Raw genomic sequence first — 27,106 nt, 5'->3', positions numbered from 1 at the left:
GTAAAGATTACACTGGGAAACAATCGTAATCTAGATACTAGATCAATCTAACTGCGCAGATTAAACAGCTAACAGATACGAAATCGTGTCACCCAAGTTCCTGTTCACAGACTGAGAAAGCATTGTTATCATCTGTGCATCTACACACACACACACACACACACACACAAACTGGCTGCAGTTTGATTTAACACCAGAGATGAAGCATAACTTTAATTGGAGTTCTACAGGGATTTGTTCTTAATCCCCTACTGTTTGCATTCCCTGCCACATTACCGGTCATTAGGGGGCGTTTTAGCCTCGCTCAGTCCACACTGGGTGGAGGTCCACTTGTCCCTCATGAGGTCACCACAAAGACACAAGCCCCACCTCTCACATTCACACAGACACAGAGTCAGCAATACGGATGACCTGGTCAGGTTTTTACCACTAATCCTAGTCCGAGTCATTTTATACTGAGTATCTATTCTCAGTATCAGACCATATTAAAGTCAGTCCAATGCAAAGTCCTAACTACACCTTAATGCTTTCAGATATTTGTTAAAAATTAAGAAAACATACTTTTTATAGCACATCATTCCACTTAGTGTAACATTATGGTCATGAAACGACATTTAGCATAATATTAATTGTGCAATGTTTTAGCTCTTTATAATACACAAATTCTCATTTTTGGTGTCATCATTATTTGTTGTTGGGCATATTATTCATTATTGCCCACCATAATTTTTTAATTTTTAACTGCTTTTCGCAAATCCTGGTGCTCGTTAATACAGTATGTTTGGTACATGGGCATATTCATTTTTCATGTTCTGGGTGGCCACTAAAAATCCAGTTATAATTGCAGAATAAAATATTTGACACAGGATGTCTTACCATCTCCAGCCCCCCCACCAACCCTAGCGACGGTCGTGGTGCCCACCTTTGAAAATGCAGCGCTCACAGCGTTGACTCCAGGGTTTCTAGGTAAGGCTTTGGACAGGATGCGCTGCACCTTCCCGCCCTCTCTTGTGCCACCCAGTCGTTGATCTCTTTCATGGCTGTGCCCGGGCATTGAGAGCCTTCGGCCGAACATTGTACTGCTGCTCCACCAACGTGAAGTCCTGCTTCACTCGAAGTCCTGAGGACACACAAGCTGGTCAGGGACCTCACATGATGACAGGATTCGTACGTGACATTAAAAAGTCCACATAAAGACATAATACCACACAAAATACTTTCTCTCAGACCTTTTCAACATGGACAAAACAGAAACCTTCACTAAAAACACTACAGCTTTTGGACTAAACATCTTTCCACACAACAATGGTACCATGTTGGGGTCACCACAGTAGGTCAAGAACAGATCTGCACTGGGATTTGGCACAAGGTTTGCTGGATGGTCTCCTGAACCACCACACAGCTCCTGGTCTTCTCAAGGAGACAAGAAAGAAAGCAAGATGACTGCAACAACAGCAGGATGTCAGAATAATTTTGTTCAGCTGCAGCCGACGATCACTCAGAGAACCAACCAACATGAACAACTGGAACTTCATATTGTTTTATTTATTTAATCCTTCGGCGGTTTGCCAATAAAGGTTGATGCAAACAACAAATAGCAAGTGTGAAGCTGCCTGGGACCACGAACTGGAACAAACCACCAAAATTGGTCTGATCACAAGAGGCAGTCTCCGTCTGGATAAATTGAACCATGGTCCTGGTTTGTTTGCACAGTTGCAAGTCGATGCTGGTTGTCCTCATTGTCAGGAGACGAAGAAAAGAAATGGGTCAAAGTAACGGTGACCCGTGTGAGCAACATGGGGACAGGTGGAGACACTTACCCTCACTCACTCACTCCACTCACCTCATCTTCAACCACTTACTCCAGCTAAGGGTCCGCGCTGGAGTCTATATCCCAGCAGTCGAGGGCGTGAGGTGGAGTTCACCCTGGACAGGACGCCAGTCTGTAGCAGGACCACATACAGACAAACAAACATTCACACCTCTATGGACATTTTAAAGTTTCCAGTCCACCAAAGATGTGTGACATTGTCTCCAGTGTTTAATTGCATTGTATTCAGAAGATGTAAAAGCCAACTTGGAAAGAGCCCTTAAAATTTTTCTTCATTCAAGTGGAACAACCCACCAAACTGAAAACACCAACATCTCCCACACCTGATCCAGCAGTTAGCTGTTCTCAGTAAAGCTGCAAAAGTAAGGAACAGCTGAGATGTAAGTCCTGAGGCGCTTATCTCTGATTATCATAGTGTTAAGTGGATCAGAGTCCATGACAACACCTGGAAGGGAAGGGTTACTTCATGAGGACAAGACCGGTATCCAGTTGCAGCTGGATAGATGTAGATGATACAGATTAAGTGTCTTGTCCAAGGGCAACAGGTAGCATTAGCAGGATTTGAAGCCAGGTCTACATATTGGCAGACCAGCTCTTCATACACCTCAGCTACCTGGTCTGTGAAAGGAACAACTGAGGGGTTCTTTGGTACTGTTGCTGACCTTCTTCAAGCAGGAGATGCTGGTCTCCTGACTTGCAAGCACACATAGCTTCCATTTGGGATGCAGTATCCTTCCTATGGACTGCCAGAAAGAACTTCTGGCAGGCTTCTCCTTGTTTCCTTATCTTCTGTATTTGTATTAAGATTTTGGGCATGCCGAAAATTTTCAACATATGTGACTCTACGTCTGCACATGCGGAACATAAGTTGTAGGTAAGGTTATGTGATTGTTGGCACGTTTCTTGTATTTACTCATAAGTCTAAATACACCCATCAGTGCTGTCCACTGATGGGCTGAACACTGCGGTCCTCATGCAAACAGACTGTTTCATTCACACATGGAGTAATATTACCTGTTCGCTTCAGTCCAATTGATCATCACAGTCTGACAGACACGTATCTACATAAAGTGTCCTGATTTGGAAAAACGACATCTGAAAATACCTTAGTTCCTTGTCGTGCTGGAAACGTAGCATTTTAATGCACCGTGATGCATGCTGTTCTTGATTATCACGCCACACAGACACAATACCGTTTTGATATGACACATACTGTTTCAGATAAACAACGCAAGCAGGTCACCCGCATATAAATGTCAATGCAAAAACTATCCAACCAATCACATAGCTCTACTAGATCTACACACAGGGCAAAGGCCCGCCCATCTGGGTGCGGGTTTAGAACAGGCTTAAAACGTAGGCAGGGCGCTAGGGTGGGACTCTTGCATGCAGCTCCTGCGGGGGAATGTTTGCTGCAGGAGTCCAGTGCTCTCAGGATGACTGTTCATTAAGAGAAGGTATCTTTTTAATACAGTCTGCTTTTGAAGTCCATTTCCTGTCTTTGGGTTGTGCTCCCACATTAAACTACCGAGGGAGGGGATCTGAAGGGCAGAAAATCCCCTACACCGGTGTCCACGTGGTTCGGGTTTGTGGTGTTAAACTGCACTTTGACACACAGAAGCCGCTATCGTTATGCTAAACTTACTTCGTGACAGATAGAGGCGCGCTGCAGCGCTGAGGCCTTTGCCGCCATCTGAACCGCAGTCAGCAGGTCTCTCAGCGTGTTGTGGAGCTGGGGGTCCTGCAGCGTGTGGTACCTCAGGGCCCTGAACATTTGCCGCTCAGCTCGCTCGGAAGCTCCTGCAGGAAATCAGGGATGATGGAATGTTGAGTTCAGATTAACTTCAAATTCAGACACACAAACACTTTTCATTACCAATAAACATTTAATTTGCTGTTCAATATCAAATTTGTGTGGTTAGTTTCAGGGATACGCACCCTGGACAGTCATCACCTCTACGTAACTTTAAGAAACGCATGTGCCTAGACGTGCCCCCAGTCTGCCCATGAGGGTGCAACAATGTGACATAAATCTGAGTGACAGCGACTGTTTACTTTGTCTTTGACAGCAACATCGTTATTTACTGAATCAGTTGGTGTCCACCAGAATCCGAGCAAGCAGTTGGGGAATGTGAATCCTTCTCAACACATATGTGGCTTTTGTTTGACTACAGAATACTGAGTTACTCCAACCAAGACAGAGCCCCACCACTTCTTTGGGCTCTATCGCCCTCTAGAGGCACCTGTTGAGGAGGCAATCCCGGTTTAACTTTATGCAAATTTGTTTGAGGAAAGCGTACAATGAATAAAGTGAAAGCTCGTTGGCCTTCTCAGGTGTGTGTGGCGGCTACACGTCCGCGTTCTGACTCCATGGACACATACGTGCCTTTTTAAAGGACTTCATGAGTTCATGGAACCAGGCTAAACAGGTACTCCTATAGAAGTGCCTCCGCAAAATAATGATGTTTAGTTTAGACTCAGTATTCCGGGACAGCTTCCTGCTCAATAGCCCAAATTTCTGAGTTCCAAGGTTGTGATATTTTGTGCAATTAAATTTCAAAGAACAAAAGTAAATATTGTGTGTGTGTGTTCTGTCACTTATGTCTGTGCTTTATGTGTATTTATTCGACCCTCGGGTTTGTGTCTACGTTATGTGTTATTGTCTTTTTGTATTCAGTGTGTCTCCTCCCTGGTCTGTCATCCATGTGGGACCCTTTGGTGGTTGTCCTCTGTTTGTGTCTGTTATTCTGTCTCTCTGTATTCTCTGTGGTTAGTCCTCTGTCTGTGCCGTCATTATCAGTCCCCATCCATAGGTCACCATGTCTTCATGTTTTTTGCTCATCAGTTTCTTTATGTGATTCTTAGGTTTATCAGGTGTTGTCCCCAGGTTGCTCACTATTCTGTTTTGAGTTCCATGTTTATTTTCTTTGATTCAGTGTTCTTTGATTTAGTGTTTGATTTGGTTAGTTCCTGTTGTGGTTTTATTGCCCATGTTTATTATTCATCTTCTTGTCGGTTTTCCTTTGGTTGCACTAACTCCTCAGTTCCATGGATGTTTTGTACTTGACGTGTCTTTTGGTCTTATGTCGTTTGTTGGTTTTCATTATTAGGTTTTCTGATCCCACTTATCTTCAGATATCTGTTTATTTCTCAGTCCTCCTTGTGTTCCTGTATTTATCATGTCTTTGCAGTTCCTTTCTTCTGTGATTCTGTGCCCTGTTGCTAATCAGTTCATTTGTTTTTAAGCCGTACCTTCCCCCATCTGGTTGCCAGTTGTTTGACGTCATCTGTTCATGTTGGTGTTATTTCCTTGTCATGTCATACATGTGTCTAACCAGCTGTCTTGATTTGTAAGTACCTTGCGTTATAGTCTCCTGTGGTTTTTGATCCATTGTTAGTTTTGTTTATTCTTTTGTACCCCCTCTTTGGACTCCAGCCTATGTTTTGTTTGAACACTGGGGTTTCCTTGTTCTGGCACATTGCGTGTTTGGATTGTTGGTTCACCTTTTGGTCATTAATCACTGTGGTTTTTGCAACATATCTTGTGTCCTCATTGCCTGCATACTGGGGTTTGTCTTTGACTCTAATTGCAACACAGTGGGGTATATTTTGGGAAAATCTCCTTGAAATAGAATTACTTTTGCTTTCAAAGAATAAACATTCTGCCACATGTATCACTGACATGACCAGGGTGCTGGGGTCACAGGTTTGGAACCTATCCCAGCTGTCACTGGACGAGAGGCCGGGGTCACCCTTGACAGGCTCTCGGACATTCCAGCACACCAAATCACACTAAAGGTCAAGGTGCACATGTCCGGCATGGTGGTGAAAGCTAAAGCTGTGGTTTAGTTTGTTTAAAGAGTGTCTGTGTCTTCACCCATGGACAGCTGTGTCAGCACTGCAGAAACACTGATGGGGGCCAAGAAGATGTTGGCGTTAGGGTCACGACTCGCCATGGCACGATACAGGTTGTAGCCAAAGTCTGAGGTGGCAGCGCCCATCTTTGTCGCAGGTGTGGTGAAAAGCTCGACATGTTCCTCCTCCTCGCCAGCCTCCTCAACTGCCGTCTCCAGCTGAAAGGGATCAGTAAACACATTAAAACCCATGAATACAGGAAATGGGCCAGAAAACATCCGGTTCTAGTTTACAACTCAAACGCAGTGTCTTTCACATTCCAGAAACATCTGTCATAATGTCACAGTGAAATAACTCTGGTGCAGCGCGCTGGATGACTGGCACCTGGTCAGAAGTGTGGCAGGACCAGATGGGCTGACTTCCAACCTGGAAGCATTTAGCTGCCTAATCTCCATCTCTCTCTTTCTCTCTCTCTCCATCTCTCTCTGTGTGCAACACTATGACCATCTGCTCTTGTAGCTTCTCACTAGCATATAAACTGAAGGAGTCCAATCACGCCCACCAGCCGAACATACGTGCGCATCATCTGAAGTGGAACCTGCTCAGAAAAACAGCAGAACCCAAAAGGACGAATGCAAATGGCAGTAGCATTTAAGCTAACATTAGCAAGGCTAATGCTCGAGATTCTCAGACAGGCGACATTAACACAAGTAAAGTGAAGCGGAGGTCCAAAGACAAGTTTCAAGCTAACTGCTTCAAAATGTATCCGCGGTGCGATTTGTAACGTGCTGCACCATTTGTCAGCCTCCTAAAGAAAGTGTGAAGCGGCTTTAGTGCAACGGCTGAAACGAAGCTTCTCAGTTCAAAAGTGATGCAGAGTCCTACGGTCAAAACACGAAACACGGATGCATGAAGTTACGGCCATGTGACGCTGTGTTTGATGTATTTAATGAATTTGATGGACAGAGGTGTTTGGTTATGCTGATATCTTTGTCCAGTTTTTCGGGTCCTTGTGTTTCCTGTCTTACTTCTAAAATTAACATTAAATCGGTGTGTAACTTTGCAAAAACAATGTCGGACTCTGTTGTTTTCTCTGGGCCCCTCCCCAATCAGACCGGGAGTGACATGTTTAGCCGCATGTTCTCCTTGAATTGCTGGCTGTCTGAGTGGTGTCCAAAAAATGAGGTGGGCTTCATTGATAATTGGCAAAGCTTCTGGGGAAAACCTGGTCTTGTTAGGAGAGACGGCATCCATCCCACTTTAGAGGGAGCAGCTCTCATTTCTAGAAATCTGGCCAATTTTCTTGGATCCTCCAAACTGTGACTGTCTAGCGTTGGGACCAGGAGGCAGAGCTGTGGTCTTATACACCTCTCTGCAGCTTCTCTCCCCCTGCCATCCCCTCGTTGCCCCATCCCCGTAGAGACGGTGCCTGCTCCCAGGACCACAATAACCAGCAAAAATCTATTTAAGCATAAAAATTCAAAAAGAAAAAATAATATAGCACCTTCAATTGCACCACAGACTAAAACAGTTAAATGTGGTCTATTAAACATTAGGTCTCTCTCTTCTAAGTCCCTGTTGGTAAATGATATAATAATTGATCAACGTATTGATTTATTCTGCCTAACAGAAACCTGGTTACAGCAGGATGAATATGTTAGTTTAAATGAGTCAACACCCCCGAGTCACACTAACTGTCAGAATGCTCGTAGCACGGGCCCTGGCGGAGGATTAGCAGCAATCTTCCATTCCAGCTTATTAATTAATCAAAAACCTAGACAGAGCTTTAATTCATTTGAAAGCTTGTCTCTTAGTCTTGTCCATCCAAATTGGAAGTCCCAAAAACCAGTTTTATTTGTTATTATCTATCGTCCACCTGGTCGTTACTGTGAGTTTCTCTGTGAATTTTCAGACCTTTTGTCTGACTTAGTGCTTAGCTCAGATAAGATAATTATAGTGGGCGATTTTAACATCCACACAGATGCTGAGAATGACAGCCTCAACACTGCATTTAATCTATTATTAGACTCTATCGGCTTTGCTCAAAAAGTAAATGAGTCCACCCACCACTTTAATCATATCTTAGATCTTGTTCTGACTTATGGTATGGAAATAGAAGACTTAACAGTATTCCCTGAAAACTCCCTTCTGTCTGATCATTTTTTAATAACATTTACATTTACCCTGATGGACTACCCTGCAGTGGGGAATAAGTTTCATTACACTAGAAGTCTTTCAGAAAGCGCTGTAACTAGGTTTAAGGATATGAAAAAAGCCCTCCGTAAAGCTAGGACATCTTTCTACTCATCACTAATTGAAGAAAATAAGAATAACCTCAGGTTTCTTTTCAGCACTGTAGCTAGGCTGACAAAGAGTCAGAGCTCTATTGAGCTGAGTATTCCATTAACTTTAACTAGTAATGACTTCATGACTTTCTTTGCTAACAAAATTTTGACTATTAGAGAAAAAATTACTCATAACCATCCCAAAGATGTATCGTTATCTTTGGCTGCTTTCAGTGATGCCGGTATTTGGTTAGACTCTTTCTCTCCGATTGTTCTGTCTGAGTTATTTTCATTAGTTACTTCATCCAAACCATCAACATGTTTATTAGACCCCATTCCTGCCAGGCTGCTCAAGGAAGTCCTACCATTATTTAATGCTTCAATCTTAAATATGATCACTCTATCTTTGTTAGTTGGTTATGTACCACAGGCCTTTAAGGTGGCAGTAATTAAACCATTACTTAAAAAAGCCATCACTTGACCCAGCTATCTTAGCTAATTATAGGCCAATCTCCAACCTTCCTTTTCTCTCAAAGATTCTTGAGAGGGTAGTTGTAAAACAGCTAACTGATCACCTGCAGAGGAATGGTCTATTTGAAGAGTTTCAGTCAGGTTTTAGAATTCATCATAGTACAGAAACAGCATTAGTGAAGGTTACAAATGATCTTCTTATGGCTTCGGACAGTGGACTTATCTCTGTGCTTGTTCTGTTGGACCTCAGTGCTGCTTTTGATACTGTTGACCATAAAATTTTATTACAGAGATTAGAGCATGTCATAGGTATTAAAGGCACTGCGCTGCGGTGGTTTGAATCATATTTGTCTAATAGATTACAGTTTGTTCATGTAAATGGGGAATCTTCTTCACAGACTAAAGTTAATTATGGAGTTCCACAAGGTTCTGTGCTAGGACCAATTTTATTCACTTTATACATGCTTCCCTTAGGCAGTATTATTAGACGGTATTGCTTAAATTTTCATTGTTACGCAGATGATACCCAGCTTTATCTATCCATGAAGCCAGAGGATACACACCAATTAGCTAAACTGCAGGATTGTCTTACAGACATAAAGACATGGATGACCTCTAATTTCCTGCTTTTAAACTCAGATAAAACTGAAGTTATTGTACTTGGCCCCACAAATCTTAGAAGCATGGTGTCTAACCAGATCGTTACTCTGGATGGCATTTCCCTGATCTCTAGTAATACTGTGAGAAATCTTGGAGTCATTTTTGATCAGGATATGTCATTCAAAGCGCATATTAAACAAATATGTAGGACTGCCTTTTTGCATTTACGCAATATCTCTAAAATCAGAAAGGTCTTGTCTCAGAGTGATGCTGAAAAACTAATTCATGCATTTATTTCCTCTAGGCTGGACTATTGTAATTCATTATTATCAGGTTGTCCTAAAAGTTCCCTAAAAAGCCTTCAGTTGGTTCAGAATGCTGCAGCTAGAGTATTGACGGGGACTAGCAGGAGAGAGCATATCTCACCCGTGTTGGCCTCTCTTCATTGGCTTCCTGTTAATTCTAGAATAGAATTTAAAATTCTTCTTCTTACTTATAAGGTTTTGAATAATCAGGTCCCATCTTATCTTAGGGACCTCGTAGTACCATATTACCCCATTAGAGCGCTTCGCTCTCAGACTGCGGGCTTACTTGTAGTTCCTAGGGTTTGTAAGAGTAGAATGGGAGGCAGAGCCTTCAGCTTTCAGGCTCCTCTCCTGTGGAACCAGCTCCCAATTCAGATCAGGGAGACAGATACCCTCTCTACTTTTAAGATTAGGCTTAAAACTTTCCTTTTCGCTAAGGCTTATAGTTAGGGCTGGGTCGGGTGACCCTGGACCATCCCTTGGTTATGCTGCTTTAGACGTAGATTGTGGGGGGGTTCCCATGATGCACTGTTTCTTTCTCTTTTTGCTCCGTATGCATCACTCTGCATTTAATCATTAGTGATCGATCTCTGCCCCCCTTCACGGCATGTCTTTTTCCTGGTTTTTTCCCTCAGCCCCAACCAGTCTCAGCAGAAGACTGCCCCTCCCTGAGCCTGGTTCTGCTGGAGGTTTCTTCCTGTTAAAAGGGAGTTTTTCCTTCCCACTGTTGCCAAGTGCTTGCTCATAGGGGGTCGTTTTGACCGTTGGGGTTTTTCATAATTATTGTATGGCCTTGCCTTACAATATGGAGCGCCTTGGGGCAACTGTTTGTTGTGATTTGGCGCTGTATAAGAAAAAAGTTGATTGATTGACTGATTACTGTACAGTTGTGAGACTTGGACTCTAACCATTGACCTAAGGCAAGGACTGGATGTCTTTGGTACCAGGTCTCTTCAGAGGATCCTTGGGCACCACTAGAATGCCTGTGTGTCGATCTTGTGGTTACTTAGACTAAGATGAGGAGGATTGGTTGCATTTTGAGGGAGTGTTGGTGTTGACATTTTGCCTATATGCTGCATTTGTCGATGCTTGATTTGAGCATCTCCTAGATGTTAAAGTGGTATAGAAATGCAGGCCTTCATGATCCAATGCATAGGTGCCTGAATGTTGAGGACTCCAGTAACAGGTCAAGGGGACATTCACGCGTCACCTGGCTGTGGCAGATCAATTGTTACTTCTGAAAGGTAGAGATGGAACAGTTGTCTACCCGAATGGTTGCCATCCATGACCCAAGGCTGTTCTGTGGTGTCGTGGATGAGGTGAAGATTCTGAATTCTGATTCTGAAGACATGACGTGCAGGTACGATCATCGATAGATGAAACTGACTCTGTGGCACAACAGTCGTCAGAGAGCCTTAAGAACCCACTGACACTGAGAACCTCTGCACTTCAGAGGAAACTCGGTCAGAGTTTGCAGTGCTGAAACAAGTCATGGTCTCAGGTGAAGACATCATAGTGCTCAGGCGAAGGAACATTTACTCTGTGGAGTGCAGGTCTGGACAGGTTGTGTTAAAAAAACAGGCTCATAAAACAAAACTATATGTGTAAGACAGACACATGAGGACCAGTTTGTAAGCGTATTCAGGACTGAGGACCTGGATTAGAAGAAGGAGGGAGGAGATGTGGGAGGTGATGGTCTAGTGGTTAAGCACTGGGCTTAAGACCAGAGGATCCTCAGTTTAAATCCCAGCCTGACCAGAAAAATCAGTAAGGGCCCTTGGGCATGGTACTTAATCGCCGAGTTGCTTCCGGTGTGTAGTGAGTACCTTGCATGGCAGCACCCTGTATCGGGGTGTGAGTGTGTTTGTGTGAATGGGTGAATGTGAGGCATCACTGTAAAGCGCTTTGGAAAAGCGCAGATGGAAAAGTGCTACACAAATACAGTCCATTTAAGAATCACACCTGTTTCCAGTTCAAGTCTTTTGCATCAGGGATCTTCTTTCAGGTCTTACTTTTTTCACCTACTAATGGATGTGTTGAGGTTTGCACCTGTTAGCAGATGATATGGTGTTTTGCACCACAAGAATATAGGGAATGGAGAAGCTGCTAGAAGACTGAAGATTGTACAACAGAGGGCAGAAGATTAATAGGAAGAAGACAGGACATACAAGGTCAGGTGAAGATCAGGATTCAGAAATTAGCTTGCAGGGAGAAGTGCTGAAAATATTGAACAGGTTTATCTAGACTTCAGAGTGATGGACAGTCCATGTCAGAGTATGAATACCTGCGCCTGACAGCAGCTCAACACGGTCCCAAACAGCAGCAGGAACGTTCTCGCCTTCATTCTGGAAAAAAACAAACTGAGTCATCACAATGACTGCGCAGGTGTGAACATTTGCCAGCAGACATGAAGAACTGATGGCTCTCATAATCCCACGTGCCACTTCCACACCACATCAAAGGTTGGTCTACAGGACTGTTTCTGACCATTTTTGCGCCCCAGGAAAGACCAGATCGATCAATCAATCAATTTTTTTATATAGCACCAAATCACAACAAACAGTTGCCCCAAGGCACTTTATATTGTAAGGCAAGAGTGGTGCATACAGAGCAAAAAGAGAAAGAAACAGTGCATCATGGGAACCCCCCAGCAGTCTACGTCTATAGCAGCATAACTAAGGGATGGTTCAGGGTCACCTGATCCAGCCCTAACTATAAGCTTTAGCAAAAAGGAAAGTTTTAAGCCTAATCTTAAAAGTAGAGAGGGTGTCTGTCTCCCTGATCTGAATTGGGAGCTGGTTCCACAGGAGAGGAGCCTGAAAGCTGAAGGCTCTGCCTCCCATTCTACTCTTACAAACCCTAGGAACTACAAGTAAGCCTGCAGTCTGAGAGCGAAGCGCTCTAATGGGGTGATATGGTACTACGAGGTCCCTAAGATAAGATGGGACCTGATAATTCAAAACCTTATAAGTAAGAAGAAGAATTTTAAATTCTATTCTAGAATTAACAGGAAGCCAATGAAGAGAGGCCAATATGGGTGAGATATGCTCTCTCCTTCTAGTCCCCGTCAGTACTCTAGCTGCAGCATTTTGAATTAACTGAAGGCTTTTTAGGGAACTTTTAGGACAACCTGATAATAATGAATTACAATAGTCCAGCCTAGAGGAAATAAATGCATGAATTAGTTTTTCAGCATCACTCTGAGACAAGACCTTTCTGATTTTAGAGATATTGCGTAAATGCAAAAAAGCAGTCCTACATATTTGTTTAATATGCGCTTTGAATGACATATCCTGATCAAAAATGACTCCAAGATTTCTCACAGTATTACTAGAGGTCAGGGTAATGCCATCCAGAGTAAGGATCTGGTTAGACACCATGTTTCTAAGATTTGTGGGGCCAAGTACAATAACTTCAGTTTTATCTGAGTTTAAAAGCAGGAAATTAGAGGTCATCCATGTCTTTATGTCTGTAAGACAATCCTGCAGTTTAGCTAATTGGTGTGTGTCCTCTGGCTTCATGGATAGATAAAGCTGGGTATCATCTGCGTAACAATGAAAATTTAAGCAATACCGTCTAATAATACTGCCTAAGGGAAGCATGTATAAAGTGAATAAAATTGGTCCTAGCACAGAACCTTGTGGAACTCCATAATTAACTTTACTCTGTGAAGAAGATTCCCCATTTACATCAACAAATTGTAATCTATTAGACAAATATGATTCAAACCACCGTAGCGCAGTGCCTTTAATACCTATGGCATGCTCTAATCTCTGTAATAAAATTTTATGGTCAACAGTATCAAAAGCAGCACTGAGGTCTAACAGAACAAGCACAGAGATGAGTCCACTGTCCGAGGCCATAAGAAGATCATTTGTAACCTTCACTAATGCTGTTTCTGTACTATGATGAATTCTAAAACCTGACTGAAACTCTTCAAATAGACCATTCCTCTGCAGATGATCAGTTAGCTGTTTTACAACTACCCTTTCAAGAATTTTTGAGAGAAAAGGAAGGTTGGAGATTGGCCTATAATTAGCTAAGATAGCTGGGTCAAGTGATGGCTTTTTAAGTAATGGTTTAATTACTGCCACCTTAAAAGCCTGTGGTACATAGCCAACTAACAAAGATAGATTGATCATATTTACGATCGAAGCATTAAATAATGGTAGGGCTTCCTTGAGCAGCCTGGTAGGAATGGGGTCTAATAAACATGTTGATGGTTTGGATGAAGTAACTAATGAAAATAACTCAGACAGAACAATCGGAGAGAAAGAGTCTAACCAAATACCGGCATCACTGAAAGCAGCCAAAGATAACGATACGTCTTTGGGATGGTTATGAGTAATTTTTTCTCTAATAGTTAAAATTTTGTTAGCAAAGAAAGTCATGAAGTCATTACTAGTTAAAGTTAATGGAATACTCAGCTCAATAGAGCTCTGACTCTTTGTCAGCCTGGCTACAGTGCTGAAAAGAAACCTGGGGTTGTTCTTATTTTCTTCAATTAGTGATGAGTAGAAAGATGTCGTAGCTTTACGGAGGGCTTTTTTATAGAGCAACAGACTCTTTTTCCAGGCTAAGTGAAGATCTTCTAAATTAGTGAGACGCCATTTCCTCTCCAACTTACGGGTTATCTGCTTTAAGCTACGAGTTTGTGAGTTATATCACGGAGTCAGACACTTCTGATTTAAAGCTCTCTTTTTTAGAGGAGCTACAGCATCCAAAGTTGTCTTCAATGAGGATGTAAAACTGTTGACGAGATACTCTATCTCCCTTACAGAGTTTAGGTAGCTACTCTGCACTGTGTTGGTATATGGCATTAGAGAACATAAAGAAGGAATCATATCCTTAAACCTAGTTACAGCGCTTTCTGAAAGACTTCTAGTGTAATGAAACTTATTCCCTACTGCTGGGTAGTCCATCAGAGTAAATGTAAATGTTATTAAGAAATGATCAGACAGAAGGGAGTTTTCAGGGAATACTGTTAAGTCTTCAATTTCCATACCATAAGTCAGAACAAGATCTAAGATATGATTAAAGTGGTGGGTGGACTCATTTACTTTTTGAGCAAAGCCAATAGAGTCTAATAATAGATTAAATGCAGTGTTGAGGCTGTCATTCTCAGCATCTGTGTGGATGTTAAAATCGCCCACTATAATTATCTTATCTGAGCTAAGCACTAAGTCAGACAAAAGGTCTGAAAATTCACAGAGAAACTCACAGTAACGACCAGGTGGACGATAGATAATAACAAATAAAACTGGTTTTTGGGACTTCCAATTTGGATGGACAAGACTAAGAGACAAGCTTTCAAATGAATTAAAGCTCTGTCTGGGTTTTTGATTAATTAATAAGCTGGAATGGAAGATTGCTGCTAATCCTCCGCCCCGGCCCGTGCTACGAGCATTCTGACAGTTAGTGTGACTCGGGGGTGTTGACTCATTTAAACTAACATATTCATCCTGCTGTAACCAGGTTTCTGTTAGGCAGAATAAATCAATATGTTGATCAATTATTATATCATTTACCAACAGGGACTTAGAAGAGAGAGACCTAATGTTTAATAGACCACATTTAACTGTTTTAGTCTGTGGTGCAATTGAAGGTGCTATATTATTTTTTCTTTTTGAATTTTTATGCTTAAATAGATTTTTGCTGGTTATTGGTAGTCTGGGAGCAGGCACCGTCTCTACGGGGATGGGGTAATGAGGGGATGGCAGGGGGAGAGAAGCTGCAGAGAGGTGTGTAAGACTACAACTCTGCTTCCTGGTCCCAACCCTGGATAGTCACGGTTTGGAGGATTTAAGAAAATTGGCCAGATTTCTAGAAATGAGAGCTGCTCCATCCAAAGTGGGATGGATGCCGTCTCTCCTAACAAGACCAGGTTTTCCCCAGAAGCTTTGCCAATTATCTATGAAGCCCACCTCATTTTTTAGACACCACTCAGACAGCCAGCAATTCAAGGAGAACATGCGACTAAACATGTCACTCCCGGTCCGATTGGGGAGGGGCCCAGAGAAAACTACAGAGTCCGACATTGTTTTTGCAAAGTTACACACCGATTTAATGTTAATTTTAGTGACCTCCGATTGGCGTAACCGGGTGTCATTACTGCCGACGTGAATTACAATCTTACCAAATTTACGCTTAGCCTTAGCCAGCAGTTTCAAATTTCCTTCAATGTCACCTGCTCTGGCCCCCGGAAGACAATTGACTATGGTTGCTGGTGTCGCTAACTTCACATTTCTCAAAACAGAGTCGCCAATAACCAGAGTTTGATCCTCGGCGGGTGTGTCGTCGAGTGGGGAAAAACGGTTAGAGATGTGAACGGGTTGGCGGTGTACACGGGGCTTCTGTTTAGGGCTACGCTTCCTCCTCACAGTCACCCAGTCAGCCTGCTTTCCCGGCTGCTCGGGATCTGCCAGGGGGGAACTAATGGCGGCTAAGCTACCTTGGTCCGCACCGACTACAGGGGCCTGGCTAGCTGTAGAATTTTCCACGGTGCGGAGCCGAGTCTCCAATTCGCCCAGCCTGGCCTCCAAAGCTACGAATAAGCTACACTTATTACAAGATATGTCTTTCAAAGCGCATATTAAACAAATATGTAGGACTGCTTTTTTGCATTTACGCAATATCTCTAAAATCAGAAAGGTCTTGTCTCAGAGTGATGCTGAAAAACTAATTCATGCATTTATTTCCTCTAGGCTGGACTATTGTAATTCATTATTATCAGGTTGTCCTAAAAGTTCTCTAAAAAGCCTTCAGTTAATTCAAAATGCTGCAGCTAGAGTACTGACGGGGACTAGCAGGAGAGAGCATATCTCACCCATATTGGCCTCTCTTCATTGGCTTCCTGTTAATTCTAGAATAGAATTTAAAATTCTTCTTCTTACTTATAAGGTTTTGAATTATCAGGTCCCATCTTATCTTAGGGACCTCGTAGTACCATATCACCCCATTAGAGCGCTTCGCTCTCAGACTGCAGGCTTACTTGTAGTTCCTAGGGTTTGTAAGAGTAGAATGGGAGGCAGAGCCTTCAGCTTTCAGGCTCCTCTCCTGTGGAACCAGCTCCCAATTCAGATCAGGGAGACAGACACCCTCTCTACTTTTAAGATTAGGCTTAAAACTTTCCTTTTTGCTAAAGCTTATAGTTAGGGCTGGATCAGGTGACCCTGAACCATCCCTTAGTTATGCTGCTATAGACGTAGACTGCTGGGGGGTTCCCATGATGCACTGTTTCTTTCTCTTTTTGCTCTGTATGCACCACTCTGCATTTAATCATTAGTGATCGATCTCTGCTCCCCTCCACAGCATGTCTTTTTCCCGGTTTTCTCCCTCAGCCCCAACCAGTCCCAGCAGAAGACTGCCCCTCCCTGAGCCTGGTTCTGCTGGAGGTTTCTTCCTGTTAAAAGGGAGTTTTTCCTTCCCACTGTAGCCAAGTGCTTGCTCACAGGGGGTCGTTTTGACCGTTGGGGTTTTACATAATTGTTGTATGGCCTTGCCTTGCAATATAAAGCGCCTTGGGGCAACTGCTTGTTGTGATTTGGCGCTATATAAAAGAAGAATTGATTGATTGATTGAAGTACCGCTACTGCTAAAGGAGGCCGAGGAATAACTAAACATTTCACACCCAGAGCAGAAAAGTGCGGGAGAGACAGGAGAAGCCGCCATGCTAAATCGGCTAAGAGCTAGTAGCTATGCTAAGCTAGCGGATTCCTAAAAACACGCAAAGTGAATAATGTGTAAATAATTTAGAGGTGATTCAGCAGAAGGAGTGCTTTAGTTAAGGCACGTAAAGATTACACTGGGAAACAAATCGTAATCTAGATAACTAGATCAATCTAACTGCGCAGATTAAACAGCTAACAGATACAGAAAAACACCGCTGTGCTCTGGAACAGGAAGTGATACAATACTGCAGTGAGAGCCAACCACCAGTAGAGGCAAGCAAGAGGATCCATCGTCTTCATCCTCATTCCATCAAAAAAAAAAAAAAAAAAAAAAAAAACAACTGTGTATTTCACTCTGTGTTATGTCTTTGTCACGAACACTCAGGTTCTGCATTATCATGTGTTGTTGTGGAAAACCTGTTGATTTGTCACAGTGCATCCGTGTGCGGGGAAATTCATGTTACGCCATCATAAAATTCAAAAATATGAAACTGGAAAAACTGGCAGATTATACAAGTTAAATCAGTGGTTAACAAATCAGAACTTCTGTCATACATACGTGAGTACTTTCAACACAGTCTATTACTTCTGTAATTTACAGAAAAACTATTGTATTAGGGGTTTGGCATATGATTGGATTAACAGCTATTTACAAAACAGGTATCGGTGTGTTCATATCAATAAGACAAACTCAGAATGTTTGAAGATTACATGTGGGGTGCCTCAGGGTTCATTCCTTGGTCCACTGCTGTTTCTCTATACATTAATGATATATCTTTTGTTTCTAAGTCTCTGAATTGTATTTTATTTGCTGATAATACAACTGTGTTCTGTAGTGGGGATCATTTAGGTCAGCTTTTGGACATGGTGGAGAAGGAATTACATAAATGTAAACAATGGTTTGATTCTAACAAATTATCACTTCATCTTGGTGAAACAAAGTATATTATATATGGAAATAAGCCCAGAAGTTCAATTAGAAGCTTAACAATACATGACTTTGAAACTGAAACTGTAAATGAAACTAAATTTCTTGGAGTTATTATTGATGATAAATTAAGTTGGAAAAACACACACAAATGGTAAATGGACTGCATTTATATAGCGCTTTTCCATCTGCATCACACGCTCAAAGGGCTTTACAATAATGCCTCACATTCACCCTGATGTCAGGCTGCTGCCATGCAAGGCCCCCACTACACACCAGGAGTAACTAGGGGATTAAGGACCTTTCCCAAGGGCCCTTAGTGATTTTTCCAGTCAGGATGGGATTTGAACCGAGGATCCTCTGGTCTTAAGCCCAATGCTTAACCACTAGACCATCACCTCCCCATAAATTATGTCAAAATCCATTTCAATTCTGTACAAAGCCCAAGATTTCCTCTGTCAACATTAATTAATCACTTTATATTCTGCATTAATAGCTCCATATGACATTGTATTGAAGTTTGGGGAAACACGTATAAAACAAACACTAATTCAATATTTCTATTGAAAAAGAATGCCACAAGAATTATCAGTAATAAACCTTACCGTGAGCCAGCAACCCACTATTTATTTATTTATTCTTAAATTCATTACATTTCAATGCAAACTATGTACAAAGCAAGAAACAAACTTTGGCACAACATGTCCAAAATCTGTTTAAAATGAAGGACTCCAGTTAGAATTTGAGAGGAATATTGATATTTGTGATAAAGTGTTAAAGGACTTGAACTAGTGTAAAAAGTCACTGTGTCTCTGTAAAAGGAGTGAACATTCAGAACGTCTGTCCAGAGGGTATTAAATTATTCTGTACTCTACTCAGCTTTAAAAGACTTTATAAAAATTATATCATTTCTGGTTATAGTATGGACATTTAAGTTGACTGATTTTGTACTATTATTTTTCGATTGTGCCATGTGTGCTATTACTGATTTCATTATATTTGTGCTTTGCTTGTTCTGCTCGAACACACGAGTAAAATTTACTGAGGTTACTGGGGCAGTTGTGTGTAAGCTTTTGTTTTGACCTACATCCTTTCAGTTACTTATGTTAACTGAGAAATCAGTTTTGTTTTATTTTGTACTGAAACATTTTTCTCTTTGTCTTGGTATTTAAATAAACGTATTAATTCACGTAGCTGCTTTGCGCACATATAATAGAGCTGATTTTTATCCATGTCATTGTACATTTCATGGGTGTATGATTCGGAGGATTTACAGTATCCAATAAAAGTTAAACGGTAAATGAATGTAAAATGGCATTGCACAGTATCCAAATAGGTTTGCAGAATATGCAAAATCAGTTAAATATGGACCAAGTGTATATCATGTTCTGTGACATTTTACATAAGGAAATGGGTAGTTCTCATACAGTAAAAAAGATAAAACGGTATTAGAAAGTGAACCAACCTTTTTGGAATAAGGAACTACAGGCTCTTTGGACTGCTTTGCGGATAGCTGAGAATAGTTCCCTTAAATGTAAAGATCTAAATGTAAAAATTATTTTAAAAAATGAGTTTAAAAAATAAATAAATAAAAAATAAATAAAAATAATAAAAGCTAAGACTTTAAAAGACGTTTCAGAAGAGGACAGTCTCTCCAGCTTGAGAATTTGCAGTTTAATTCTAAACTGTTTTGGAAAGAAATTAATAAATTAGGACCACAGAAAATAAAATCAGTTCCAGTGGAGATAATAACAGATAATGGAGATTCTTGCTTTGAAATAGATAAGATTTTGTCAAAATGGGAAAATGATTATCGAATCCTCTATGGAAGCAATCAACATTTGTTAAACTTATGAAACCAAACTTAAATTGGAGAGTGAGCTATCAGATGTTATACTATATCAGAATGATATGTTGAATTATGATATTACTCTTGAGGAGGTACAAAAAGTTGAGTGCTGCTAAAGCAATTAAAGCAGCGGGAGTTGAAGGGATCCCTAATGAAGCTCTCAAGGCACCCTCTTTAATTCAATTTCTGCAGGGTCTTTTTCAAGCCTGTTTTTTTAAATTGTATTGTTCCATCAGAGTGGCATCAGTCAATAATTAAACCTATACCAAAATCTTCAAAGGCTGACCCAAGAGAACCACTCAACTACAGAAGTATCAGCTTGCTAAGTACAGTCTACTACAAACTCTATTCCGGTATCCTCAATAACAGACTGAATCAGTGTATTGAAGCACATGTTATTCTAGCAGATGAACAAAATGGCTTTTGAAAAGGTAGGGCTTGTATTGGCCATATATATATGTTCTATCATCAGTGGTAAGGGCCAGACTATATGAAGGAAAAAATACACTTGCATGTTTTATTTATTTCCAGAAGGCTTTTGACTGGGTTAACAGAGACCTACTGCAGTTTAAATTGTTCAAATATGGCATTTCAGGTAGATTTTATAATGCAGTCAAATCTCTGTATAAAGCTTCAGCTGCATGTGTTCTGGTGAATATTTTGAGGACTGGCTGGTTCCAGACTCCATTTGGAGTCAAACAAGGCGATGTGTTATCACCTACATTATTTGGTTTGTATATAAATGATTTAGTAGATGAAATCAAAGAAGCCAACCTTGGTATCTGTATTGATAAGTTAAATCTAAGTATCTTGTTGTATGCTGATGATATTGTCTTGCTGGCAGAATCTGAAGTGAATTTACAAAAAATGTTGAATTTTTTTAATGCATGGTGTAAAAAATGGAGACTCTCTGAATAAGGATAAAACACAGGTAATTAATTTCAGAAAGAAATGTGAACAGAGATGCTCATATACTTTTATGCATGGAGAGACATCTTTAGCATTGACAGGTTCATATAAATACCTTGGACTGGTTCTATTTTGTTTTATGCTGCTGGTGTGGGGGGCTTTGAGGAAGTCAAACATATTAGTAGTCTTCAGAACAGAGTGATTAGATGCTTCTTACGTGTTCAAAGTTCACTGCTAAATTGGCTGTAGAGGGTGGCATGGGGTCGGAGCCCTGCATTATAAAGCAAAGAACAGAGATGCTTCGTTTATGGAACCGCTTCATTCAGCTTCCAGAGGACAGGATGACCAAAAAACTTTTTTTATGGGATTGTTCAAATAATTATCTGTGGGCCAAAGAAATAATTAACGTATTTACAATTTCGAATTTGAATACATGAATAAATTGCAGTGTAATTTAAATTTCTTAAAACAAATTTTTTTCAATAATTATAAAATGCAATGGAAAAATGATATTTGTAAGAAACCAAAACTAAGGAATTATATATCATTTAAGGAGGAATACCAGACTGAGACTTATGTGAAGTTAAATTTGTCCCGGAAGCAGCGGTCCCTTTGTGCTCAGATTAGATCTGGTCGTCTTCCTCTGGCAGTGGAAGTGGGCAGGTATAAGGGTCTCTGAACACAAGAGAGTTTAGATTTTTTGTGACCTTGATGTTGTGGAAGATGAGTATCATTTTGTTCTTTACTGTCCTTTGTATTCTGATTTAAGACTTTGTTTATTTCAGTGTGTGTAAATAAATAATGTAGATGTGTTTTGATTTTCTGAGGAGAAAATTTTGAGTTGGATGTTTGAAAAAGAGACATTTGCTTTTGCTGTTTTTGTTTGTAAAGCCTGGGAAAGGAGGCAACAGGTGTTGTACCCAGTTGTACCTTGAAACTGTGTGGGCTGGGCACCAGTGGTGCATATGACTCTTTAATAAAAATCAACCAATCAATCAACCAATCAATCATGACATTCATGAGACTCAAGTAAATGATAATAAAAGGTGACAGCAGGTCAGATCACTGCAACGCTCCAGCAGCCGCACACAGCAGGAACATTTTAATTGAAAAACACACACTTAAACTCACGCGCAGCGCGCCGGCCCGTTCACGTTCTAGCACAAAGTAAAATGTGATGTTTTCTACTCGACCTGAGAAGCACATGAACTGCAAAAACAAGGGTTGTGATCAAACACACACACACACATGGTCAGCCGTGTGTGTGTGTGTGTTTGATCACATGTACGCTTTCAAACTAAGAGCCCCAGTGACCTCCCCCTTCGTGCCCCTAGTTACCACAGCAAGTCTGGTGTCGATTGCTTAAATACTGTGGCTGTGCATAGAAAACACACACACACACACACAGTCAGCTTTAGATATTAGATTCAGGGACCACCACGGGACTGTGTGCGTTTCTCCAAACCAGAAGGGCATCCAGCATAAAACTTGTGCCATATTCCAATGTGGATCTGCTAAAAAGACCAACAAAAATTTTAATACAGACTAAATACACACTTTACTCCAGTTGAGGGTCACAGGGGGCTGGAGCCTATCCCAGCAGTCATGGGGCAAGAGGTGGGTTCACCCTGGACAGGACAGTCACACCTACGGACAATTTAAAGTCTCCAATCCACCTAACCTTCTTTGGATGTGGGAGGAAGCCAGAGCACCTGGAATGAACCCACAAAAACACGGGGACAACACGCAAACTCCACACAGAAAGACCACAGGTGGGAATCGAACCCATGGCCTTCTTGCTGTGAGGCAACAGTGGTAACCACTAATCCACCGTGCTGCCCACAGATTAAACAAATTATACAAAATAGAATAAAATCCTCAGGTCAGGTCTGGGAGCATCCACCACAGTAAAAAAAAGCCATCCTGGGTCCTGGATGGCAACCACGATGTCAGACAACCAGTCAGTCCATCCCCACCTCTCCACAGTAACCATCTATCTGCTGCCACCAGGTGAAACATGGGCGTGTCACAGGGCTTCCCACCCACTGGGGAGTGTAGGAGCGAGAACGCATCCCTGAGGAACACCAGGAAATCATTTTCCTGATGATTAATTTTCCCGTGAAGAAACGTCCACACAGATGTTTATTTGAAAGGATTCAATTAAAAACCCACCTCCCGTCCACAGCATCATACTTTGACTCATCCAGGCGTCACCTCTCAGACTCAGTCTGGTTCTGACTTGTACAAACACGCTGATGTTTCTGTCTCCGTGGGGACGTGGACAGACCTCACAGGACGCAAGAAACAAAATGACATGCTTAAAACCTGTGGGTGTGAGGCGTCGAACGTCGCGCCTCGTTTGTTTGGTTCCTCACGGTTCAGAGCTCCCAGACTGTCTGACAGGAAACACTGGCAGTATTTCCAGATGTCCCAGAAACCCTCCCGAGTGAACAGGATGTGTCCGCGTGTGGAGACAGACACGGGGACATTTGTCTGCTTTTATTAGCAACTTTGTGAAACAGGAAACTGAATCAAAGACAGCAAGATTCATGCTGCAGAGATCTGGGAACAACAGGAACCGGAACAGCGACGGCTGCACTTTCTTCTGCCGCTTCCAGTTGTATTTACACTCGATGTGGTCGAGCATGTGGTGCCACTTTACCTCAGCCAGGAGCACACCCTTACACGGTGGCTTTAACCACAGCCCCGACGTGCCCCTGGTGACCCACGCCCACCAGTCATCATGTCACACAGTCACATAACCAGTCATACGGCCATACAACCACTCACACAGTCACAGAACCAGTCACAGAGTCACACAATCAGTCACAGAATCAGTCACACAGTCACACAATCAGTCACAGAACCAGTCACAGAGTCACACAATCAGTCACATAACCAGTCATACGGCCATACAACCACTCACACAGTCACAGAACCAGTCACAGAGTCACACAATCAGTCACAGAACCAGTCATACGGCCATACAACCACTCACACAGTCACAGAACCAGTCACAGAGTCACACAATCAGTCACAGAATCAGTCACACAGTCACACAATCAGTCACAGAACCAGTCATACGGCCATACAACCACTCACACAGTCACAGAACCAGTCACAGAGTCACACAATCAGTCACAGAACCAGTCACAGAGTCACACAATCAGTCACAGAACCAGTCACACAGTCACACAATCAGTCACAGAACCACTCACACAGTCATACAACCATTCACAAAGTGCATCTGTCAGAGCACAGTCTTTGCGTACTCACCTCTCTTCAGTCCTCGTCTGTCTGTGTGCGTGCTTCTGGAGGCGCGCAGTGAGTGCAGTGCTCCCGCTGCCACGTGGACGAGCAAGTGGTTTATGAAGTAGAGACAGAAAGGAGACAAAAGACAAAAGTGGAAGAAAAACATTCAGGACTTTTTGTTCCTCATTAATAAACTTCTCATGTGATTGTGAGATAATTGAATTACTCTCAGTCTCTCTCTCTCAGTCTCTCTCTCTCTGTCTCTTTGTCTCTCTCTGTCTCTTTGTCTCTCTCTGTCTCTTTGTCTCTCTCTCTCTTTGTCTCTCTCTCTCTCTTTGTCTCTCTCTCTCTTTGTCTCTCCAACATCAGTGCTGGAGTGGCGGTTTTGTTTTTTGCCTCGACTTGATGTCACTGTTTTATCCACCACTGAGATTGCTCAGGGTTGGGTTCTGTTGGTCAGGGCTCAGGTCGAGGGGTTGACCGTGGTGTTTACAAATATTTACGCACACAATGAGAGCTTGGAGCAGGTGAGGTTATTCAAACGGGTGAGGGACATTTTAGTTCAGCAGGATCCTGGTGACTGTTTGGTGCTGGGGGGTGACTTCAACTGTACTGTGGATATGTCCCTGGATCGGGTTGGTGAGGAGCCACATTTTTTATGTGAGGTGGATTTATTGGACACATGGATGGTCACACATCCACAGGGAAGACAGTACACATGGGTTCGGGTTTCAGATGGGGTGGTGTCTGCAGCCAGACTTGACCGGATTTATCTGTAAAACTCATTCCAGAACAGATTACACAGGAGTTTCATTCAGCCGGTTGGTTTTTCGGATCATCATCTCATCACCACAGAAATATTCCACTCACACACTCAGAGGTTCAACACTTAATGGAAATTCAACACCAAACTTTTGCATGACAGGGCGTTTTGTAGTTTATTTGAATCTTTTTGGGGTTTCTAGAGGGGAAGGAAGGAGACATTTGGGACAGTGAGTCAGTGGTGGGCGGCCGGCAAAGCTCAGGTTCGGGTTTTGTGTCAACAGTACACTTTCTATTCCACAGCTAGGGTCAAGGTAGCCATGGCAACACTGGAGAAGGACATTATGAACACTGAGACCAACCTACATGCAGCTGAGGCTCCCGACCAGCACAGCCTGCTGCAGGGGAAGAGGGCGGAGCTGGGTGCCCTGTTACATGAGAGGGTGAAAGGGGCACTGGTGAGGGCTCGCTTTGCTAGCATCAGGGACATGGATGCACTCAGTTCCTTCTTCTTCAGTCTGGAGCAGAAGACCTCTCATCAGAAGGTGATGACCTGTCTTTGCCTTCCTGATGGACGGGTGACGAGTGATTCAGCAGAGATGTGGAGACATGCTAGGGACTTCTACTGGGCTCTCTACGGTGCTGTAGACTGTGACGGGGCTGTGCAGCTGACCTTCTGAGAGATCTCCCCCAGCTGGTGGCCTCGGAGCGAGAGGCCTTGGACTCCCCATCATGCTGGATGAACTGACAATGGCGGTGCAGCAGATGGCATCTGAGAAAGCTCCGGGGATCGACGGACTTCCAGTGGATTTTTATAAACACTTCTGGGGCTTTTTCTGTGCTGATGATCTGGAGTTTATGCTGAAGTGACTCTTGGCAGCCTGGATCAGAGTGGACTTCCAGTTTTATGCTCTAACTGATAACATGGACACCTTCAGAGACACATGGTTCATAAATGACGTTCTCTCGTCTTTGCAAAATGGAAGCTTGGCGCCTGTCAAAAAAAAAAAACTGCACGATAGAAGTGAAGTAACTGAAGTAAATGTTGTGAATAAATCTGTTTTAAAATTCTCTCTCTCTCTCTCATGCTGGGAGTCTGAGCGTGAGTGGAGGGTGCGGGCGTGAGTGTGACGCAGCTCAGGTGAGGTGGCGTTTTTTCCTTCCTTTTCGGGAGTTTGTTTGTTGGTCGTTTATTGTTTTGATTGATTTGTGGGTGTTTGTGTACTTTGTGTGGCGGGTCTTGGTGTGGATGGCGGCGGGGCCGCCGCCGGCCCTCTCGCTCCGTCACGGGGTGAGGGTGGTTCCGGACCCGGCTGTGTCGGTGGAGGATGTTCTTTTGGCGGTGGGTGAGCAGGTCGGCCATGAGAACTTAATGTTTGCTTCCAGAATGAACAGAGCCGTGGTGTTTTTTTTGTCGGAACGTTTCTCTGCTCAGTTAGTGGAGAGTGGGGTTTATCTAAATGACTCTTACTTGCAGGCCTCTCCACTCTACGCTCCGTCTACTAAGATCATTATTTCCAGGGTGCCGCCGTTTGTTTCGAATGAGGCTCTGAGTCAGGAGCTGCAGAGGTTTGGTAAATTTGCTAGCGGGTTTAATACGATCGCGTTGGGCTGTAAGAGCGAGAAACTTCGCCATGTTTTGTCCTTCCATCGCCAGGTGTTTATGTTCCTGAACTGTTCGACTCAGACTCTGGACGTGTCTTTCAGAGTCAAACATGAGGACTCTTTTTATATGGTTTATGCTAGTTCTGGTAGCATGAAGTGTTTTGAATGTGGGGATGTCGGTCATAAACGCTTCGCGTGTCCGCACAAACGCGACGTTCCTGGGGCGTCGGTGTCGGGCCCAGTTCTGGGGCCCGCGGCCTCGGGACTAGGTGTCCCGGCGACGGCGTCTGCTTTAGGGGCGGGGCCCGGTGGGCAGGTGGAGGTTGTCCCTCCGCGGCAGGGCAGCTTAGTGCCTGATACTGTTATTATGTCTACTGAGCCGTTGCTAACTGAACATTCTGTGGTGGCTGATGCTGCGGTGACTGAGGGTTGTGTGGGTGATGTAGTTGGAGTTTCTGTTCCTCCCTCTGTGGCCGACGCTGTTGGTTCTGCTGTGGTTGGGTCCTCGGTTACTATTGGACGGGGTGGAATGGTTGGAGAGGCGGTATCGGCTCTAGGGGACCCACAGCCCTTGCTGAGTCAAAGTCTGACTGATGACGACCTGGATTATGATTCGGATTCTAGCATGTCTACCGCCGGTTCTGTTTTCCACAGCAGCGATCTGTATACGTTGCAGGATATTAACAGTTTTCTGGGTGAATCATTCGGTAAATCAGTGAGAGTTGCGGATTATTTTCCTGATACGGAGAAATTTGTGAAGTCTGTTAAGGTATTGAGGAGGCTT

The 27,106-nt window shown here is 42.8% G+C and overlaps 1 protein-coding gene across 1 annotated transcript; it reads right to left on the bottom strand.

The window, feature by feature from the left end:
• Positions 1 to 1,034: 1,034 nt before the first annotated feature.
• LOC117517379 (pigment epithelium-derived factor-like) lies at positions 1,035 to 24,187 on the bottom strand. Its single transcript, XM_034178379.1, has 6 exons — positions 23,980 to 24,187; positions 11,632 to 11,692; positions 5,709 to 5,904; positions 3,477 to 3,631; positions 3,360 to 3,372; positions 1,035 to 1,120 (listed from the first exon to the last, which is right to left on the bottom strand). The coding sequence occupies exons 2-6, from the start codon at positions 11,689 to 11,691 to the stop codon at positions 1,035 to 1,037; spliced, it is 510 nt and encodes a 169-aa protein (XP_034034270.1). The 5' UTR covers position 11,692; positions 23,980 to 24,187.
• Between the last annotated feature and the right edge of the window lie 2,919 nt (positions 24,188 to 27,106).

Source organism: Thalassophryne amazonica, chromosome 9 (genome assembly GCF_902500255.1).
Source record: "Thalassophryne amazonica chromosome 9, fThaAma1.1, whole genome shotgun sequence".
Lineage (NCBI taxonomy): Eukaryota > Metazoa > Chordata > Actinopteri > Batrachoidiformes > Batrachoididae > Thalassophryne > Thalassophryne amazonica.
The sequence above is the reverse complement of the archived record's forward strand: the minus strand, read 5'-3'. Positions and strand labels throughout refer to the sequence as shown.